Source organism: Poecilia formosa, unplaced genomic scaffold, assembly GCF_000485575.1.
Source record: "Poecilia formosa unplaced genomic scaffold, Poecilia_formosa-5.1.2 Scaffold809, whole genome shotgun sequence".
Classification (NCBI taxonomy): domain Eukaryota; kingdom Metazoa; phylum Chordata; class Actinopteri; order Cyprinodontiformes; family Poeciliidae; genus Poecilia; species Poecilia formosa.
Window position 1 is genome coordinate 2,538 of NW_006800748.1, and position 6,242 is coordinate 8,779.

The window sequence follows — 6,242 nt, forward strand, 5'->3', positions numbered from 1 at the left end:
AGAACGTTGTGGAAAATCAGAGAACACTGAGATGAAAGACCTGCAGAAGAACTTGAACGTTCATCTTAAAGCAGGACCTTCCAGGTTGTGGTGAATAACTCTGAACTGAATGAACCTTTGGGTCTAAACAGAGAGAGTGAACACAAACAGAATATTTTCAGTCCTCAGTGTTTGTCTGCAGGACAGAGCCAAACCAGGAGCAAGAGAGGAAACAGGCTCTCAAATATGAGCTGAGGTGGACAATCTTATTTGCTTATTTTATTTTTTCACATGTGCTGTCATTGCATTGCATTTCAGGCTCACATCAAGAAGCTGTCTGCCTACATGTTTTAGGGCAGTTTTGCTTTTCAAAAACCCCCCAAAAACATCCCAATGGCATGATTGATTTAATTAAATCAGAGGATTTGAGACAATATTGAAATTGGCACTGTAAAACAGGTCAGAACAGCTAACGTTTCATTAGCTTCTGTTTGAAACTTTTTGAGTTATAAATGTGGTTTGTAACAAGTTATGTTTTGTTTAACTTCTTGAAAAAATCTTTTAGTATTTGTTTTACTACATCACACTTTTTATTTTTACTTGGGAATGCTATTATGAAATATCACTACTCTTAATTGAATATAATTTCTGGACACTTGACCCACTGTAAGTTGCTTTACTAAATGAAGAACTAATATGTTTTAACCAAAAAATAATAGACAGACCTACTGTTCTAATGCCATTGTTTTATCTGCTGAGCCTGATGTCCCATTTGTTGGTGAAGTTAATATATAGTAAACACCATATACTGTCACTGGAAGTACTCCTTCTAACACATTACCTACTTCATATTAAAAACAAAATGGATTTTTAAAGGTGATTCCTCTGCCTGAATTTATTTTGAAATATGTTATTTGTATTTTTTCCCTCTTGAATTTGTTCCTTACCAGAATTTGCACACAACTAGCGTTGTTGTCTGTCTGATAGCATTTCAGTAGGTTACTCAAGTCGCCTTTTTACCAAATATATAATAATAATAATAATAATAATAATAATAATAATAATGATAATTTATTTTAATTATTTATATATTTTTTTACAATATTATATATTATATAATATAAATATTTTCTTTTTACCTTTTTACTCTTATTTGAGAATAAATATCTCAAATATCTACCCATCAAATATCTACCCATCTCTCCTCAAATCTGCTTTCATTATTCCTAATTTCTTCTTGTTAAAATTAACCAGAAGACGGAGTTTAGCCCAGCTCGGCTTCTGTTGTTCTTGACTGTATCATAGCAACAAAGAAGGGACGCTAGAACGTGCCGCTTGGTTGCCGTGGTAACCCTTGATTATTGTCACCTGCTGAAGATTCCACAGAACCAACTTGTTACCAAAGTACGGTAATGTTACATTTTAAGTAACGTAAACACTTCTGTCAGGGAATATAAGTAGATTTTAGCATTTTACTATGTTCAAACTGCCTCCAGATGAGTATCTGAGTTTGTTGTTCGACGATAGTTGAGCACCAGCTGCTTTATGTGTTGAAAGGGTGAGCTAGCTTAGAGAGTGTCCATGCTACTAGCTACTCTCTAACCGTCCTAACTGCAACTGACAAGCTTTCATTTTATCTGCTCTGTTTTACAAACGCACAATGCTCAGTCGCTGAAGACATATGTAACATTATAAAAGACTCGCAAAACCAGAAATGGCTCATATTTATATTAATGTACTGCAGTACTTTATGGTTAAAATACTCAGAAAACAGCTTTTCAGCTGCTTGAAGTTCTTTCGTTAGGAGTCTGTTATTTACACCGATACTGAGCTGAAGCGACACTTGAGAGTTTTTGTTCTATTTCTGAACTTCAGGAGGCGCTATGGGGCTCATACTGACCAGGGCGGCCCAGTGGACCAGCTCCAACAAACTGGAGTCCACTCCACTGAACGAGTTTTTAGTGACGCAAATCCTGAACTACGCGGAGAAATTTGTTTCCAGGCACCCGCAGGAGGCAGAGCATGTGTTTGATGAGCCGCTTCAGTGGAACACCTCTTTAGTGAAATATGATTTCAAAGACGACTATATCATCAGGTTGGTCTAATGATGAACTGGCTGCTGCTCTCACTATCATCTGTCTCACTGAGGCAGGCTGTTATCAGTCTCTTAGGTCAACACAATCTCAAAAAGGTCGTTTTCCTGGGCTCTGCTGCAGCAATTCAGACTGTATCCAGCTGAATAACTTACTTTTATTGCAATTCATTTATTTTTCATCTTCAGTGAAACAGAGAAGGTTCCATTTAATATCATCAGATCTTCTGGTCTACTTTTATTGTGTGATTGACACAATAATCTGCCCGGTTAGCAGTTGAAAAACACTCCATCAGGATTAAACATTCCTCCCAGGCTCTGACACACTGTTAACACCATTTGGTTATTTCATGTCTTTTAGTAATAGATTATGAGAAACATCTTGGTGGACTTTTGTAGCATGTGTCCAGTTAAATTCAGCCTAAACAAGTCGAGTTTTCATTTTTTACTCATTTCAATATTGCGTAGATGAAAAGCATTTCCATCTGCTGGGTGAAATTTTGCCTGTTTTCTCCAAAATTGTAGGTGACCCATTTTTTTCTCTTTTTTTATTTCCCATGCAGTGCCATAGGTGTAAAGTCCCTTGAAAAAGACAGTGAGGGGAAGCCACTGTTGCAGTTTTTTCCACCTTCTATTTCTGTTCGTACCTTCAGCCAGCTCTCTAAACTGCTGCATCTGGCAGATGACAGGAAGCGTCATGAGGTCCAAGTGTGTCTAGAAGGTAACTGTTTCCATCCTAAGCTGTCCAGCGTTCCTCCATCACCACCTGATCTCATTTGTCTGTGTTCCTGCTGGCACTCTGAAAGCATCCAGTTATGTTGCCCTTGGCACTTTTTCATCGATGGCTTTTTACTTTAGCACCATAGACAGAGATGGTAATATGGACAGTATGTGTCTGAGAAAAGAAGGTGGAACTGATTTCCTTGGCTCTGGGGATGAAATTATGTAAAATAATAACTATCATTGTTTGTGTTTGACTCTGTAAATGTGATCTGTTCTGTGTGCAGAAAATAGAGACCTCATGGTTAAGATTGTTGGTCAGAGTCTCGCCAACACATCAGAGGAAGACATCTCAACTCTGGAGATAGATGTCAGAGTCAAGCTGTTCATCCTGCTCAGAAACACTGATGAAAAGATCCTCAACAAGTTTGTTGGAGAAATAACAAAGTGAGTACCTCTCTACTTAGACACATCTTCACATTCCATCAGACCATGACTACTGTCCTCATTCAGACTGATCTGCTATGACCTGTCTGACAGAAACAGGCAGCATGATAAAAGATGGTACCATGACTGAATCAGATAAGATCTTTGATCTGTGTTTATCTTTCTACATTTTGACTCCAGACAAGTCAAGCTTTTACCCACCGCAGTGGAGGAGGAAGTGGACTTCTTGAGACAGTACTGCACTGAAGGGGGGAAGAGGCTGCTGAAGTCACTGAGATACACATCAGGTTGAAATCTTCTTCACATTTCACTGTTAACAGGAATGCTGGCTTTTCCATAACAAAAATATTAATATTGTGCAGCTGGAGCCAACATGGAGGTCATTCTATCTGACAGATTCTGGTCTGCAGATGCTCGTTGTCTAACTGAAAACAAAGCCTGCAGCAGCACAAGTTACCATGTCCTTCTGCTCTTCAGCAGCATTGATTCAAATACTCTCCAAGTGAGGTTGAAGTGAGGCAGTGTAACTGTGGGACCAAGGTTCTTAGTGGATGATTTACATTGGAAATGAAAGTGTGATTCATGATCCAGAGCTGCTCTCCTCAGAGCTTCTATTCTATCACCATCAGCTTCCCAAGCTTCTGTTTCCATCCTTGGCTTCCTTTGACTTCCCATCCTCCTCAGTTCCTCCATAGGAAGTCTGCTGGAACATTCCTGCAGGTTTTAAATGGCCCTGTATGCTCACGTTTAGTGTGTTTCTCTTTTCTTTCAGACTATGAATTTCCAAACGGCTGTCGCGCTCCACCTTGGAGACAGCTGCTCGGTGAGATTTGTTACGTTGTTATTGAGCCATGTGACGCTGAGGCGCTGTACATCACCTGCAGCTCTTCTGGAGTCTTTCTTAATGCGGTAAGAGTAGAAGGAGCAGCAGCATCAGGCAGTAAAACAGTGCTGTTGACTGTAGGTGAAATTGTTTTTCAGGTCAGGTTAATCAGTGTATTAATGTGCAGTTTTTCATTTAAATCATGAAATGTAATTAAAATTGGTCATGAAACATAATGTGTTGCACGTTCCTTAATCTAGAGAAGAGTTTTGAATCTCTCAGAAACTGGAAGGATAACCACATTATCCCTTTTTCTGTCTCATATCATCCATTATCTGATTTTTAATGAACTGGAAACACAATTTGAATTTTAGAACTGGCTGTTTGCTCATGCATTTGCAGAAAAAGAAATGCTGGAATTTTTTGTTTTTATGCATTAGATAAACAAGGAATAAGAAATGAAGTGTTTGACGTGCTGATAGGTAGAGACTGTTTGGTTTGCATTACTGCTTTATTATAATTAATGATCACATTTTGTTGAATGTTTTTACCACAGGGGCTGGACAAAGAAGAAGACGAGAGTCTCTATGAGAGACAAAGTGATTATTATGAAGACATAGCGACTCTTCTAAAGAGGGTATCTCCACATTTTGAAGAGAACGTGAAAAAACAGGTAGAGTTGAAAAGATGCTTCTAAGCTTACATACCAACATGTCTTTTCTCAAACCTGTTTGGGGATAAATAATTCCTATTTGTCCTTGAAGAAGCTTTGATCTGAACCCTGCTGCTGCTGTGACTGAACAGAGTGAGGAGTGAGGAATCAGTCACTGTGCTACTGTGTGGTTGTCATTGGGTTGAAACATTTCTGATCTGCTTTCTTCCAAGTTCAGTCAAAACAGTAGAGGCTCGTTTAGGCCAATATACACACACATATTGTAGAGGCACATTTTCCTCATTTCCAGACACTGAAATATGTGTGTTTTATTCAGTAGTACTATTTCCTACTGAAGTAATTTGACAACATAACAGATGACCTCAATAATGGACTCCATCTGTTCTTAAAACACTCTATTAATCATTTAGGAATTTGATCTTGGACTCTCTTGCTCACACTGTTGATGGAAAATGTGCCATCATCACAGGATCATCGGATGCTTGAAGTTTTCTTTCATGCTCTCCACCTGATTTCTGAGGATCAGCTCTGGTTTTAAACTGAAGGAAAAGTTTCCAAAGCACATTTTTAGAAAAATCCTTTTATTAATGATATAATTCTCAATAAATGGAGATTATCATAACATATATTTAATTTGATTTCTAAAAACTGTGATGCATATTAGGAAAAAAATGAATAATCTGTCTCAAGCAACAAATCTTTGTTTGGTTTGATTAATACTGCTGTCATGCATCAGTGAGAATGTACAGTGATGTTGGGGATCTGAAGCATTACAAGGAGATTAAGAAGATCTTTCAGAGATTCTGTTTGTGGATCTTTTCTTTTTTCTTTTCAGTCCTTGAACCCATCCCGTTTTTGCAGACAGTTGTTGGTTAAAACCTTCACACTTACCTAAGAATCATCTAGAAAGGCATCTCAGCAGAGGGAATGACGCAGTGTTGGATCTACACATAACAGAACATTTAGACTACTATAAATGAGAACTTCACAGGCAGGTTTCTAAGACAGAATGTTGTTTTTTATTTGCTCAAGTATTGCGTTGAAAATGAGTCAAAGAGCAGACTAGCAGACCAGATGAAGGTCTGACTGTTTGAGTAGAAAGGAGAGGATAAAGAACTGAGGCGTTCCTCAAGGCTGAGACGCATGCCTATAGTCACCTGTTGGTCCTCAGTTCATTTCCTTCAGCTGTTAGACCTGGAGGTGTCATCGTAGGTAGTTGTGGGGTTAGTCGAGGCTTCAGCAAACCAATGAGTAGTGCCAGAGTGAGCCATGATTAAAAAAGACATTTAGGCTTTAATGTTTTATGAGTTCTGTGTGGAGGGTGATGCCTAAAGACTGAAGAAAATAAAAATGATGGAGAGCTGCAGTAAAACTAACTGTGAAGGAGTCTGTGGTGGAACAAATCATTGTTTGGATCTGTTCCCCTTAGATTCTTTCATTGCTTTGATCCATACAGCACCCCGTCCTGTTAGTTTATATTTTTATCTCTGCAGGATATATTATGGCAG

The 6,242-nt window shown here is 38.5% G+C and overlaps 1 protein-coding gene across 3 annotated transcripts in view; it reads left to right on the forward strand.

The window, feature by feature from the left end:
* Positions 1–1,288: 1,288 nt before the first annotated feature.
* odad2 (outer dynein arm docking complex subunit 2) overlaps positions 1,289–6,242 on the forward strand; it is a 26,497-nt gene continuing 21,543 nt past the window's right edge. Inside the window, exons 1-7 of one of the 3 annotated variants that reach the window (XM_016666831.1) lie at positions 1,289–1,388; positions 1,855–2,074; positions 2,635–2,792; positions 3,079–3,238; positions 3,419–3,525; positions 4,011–4,147; positions 4,618–4,734. In XM_016666831.1, the coding sequence (XP_016522317.1) occupies positions 1,863–2,074; positions 2,635–2,792; positions 3,079–3,238; positions 3,419–3,525; positions 4,011–4,147; positions 4,618–4,734 (891 nt within the window). In that variant the 5' untranslated portion in view covers positions 1,289–1,388; positions 1,855–1,862. The remainder of the gene's footprint in view (positions 1,389–1,854; positions 2,075–2,634; positions 2,793–3,078; positions 3,239–3,418; positions 3,526–4,010; positions 4,148–4,617; positions 4,735–6,242) is intronic. The other 2 variants (XM_016666830.1, XM_007543376.2) reach the window with 2 other exon arrangements.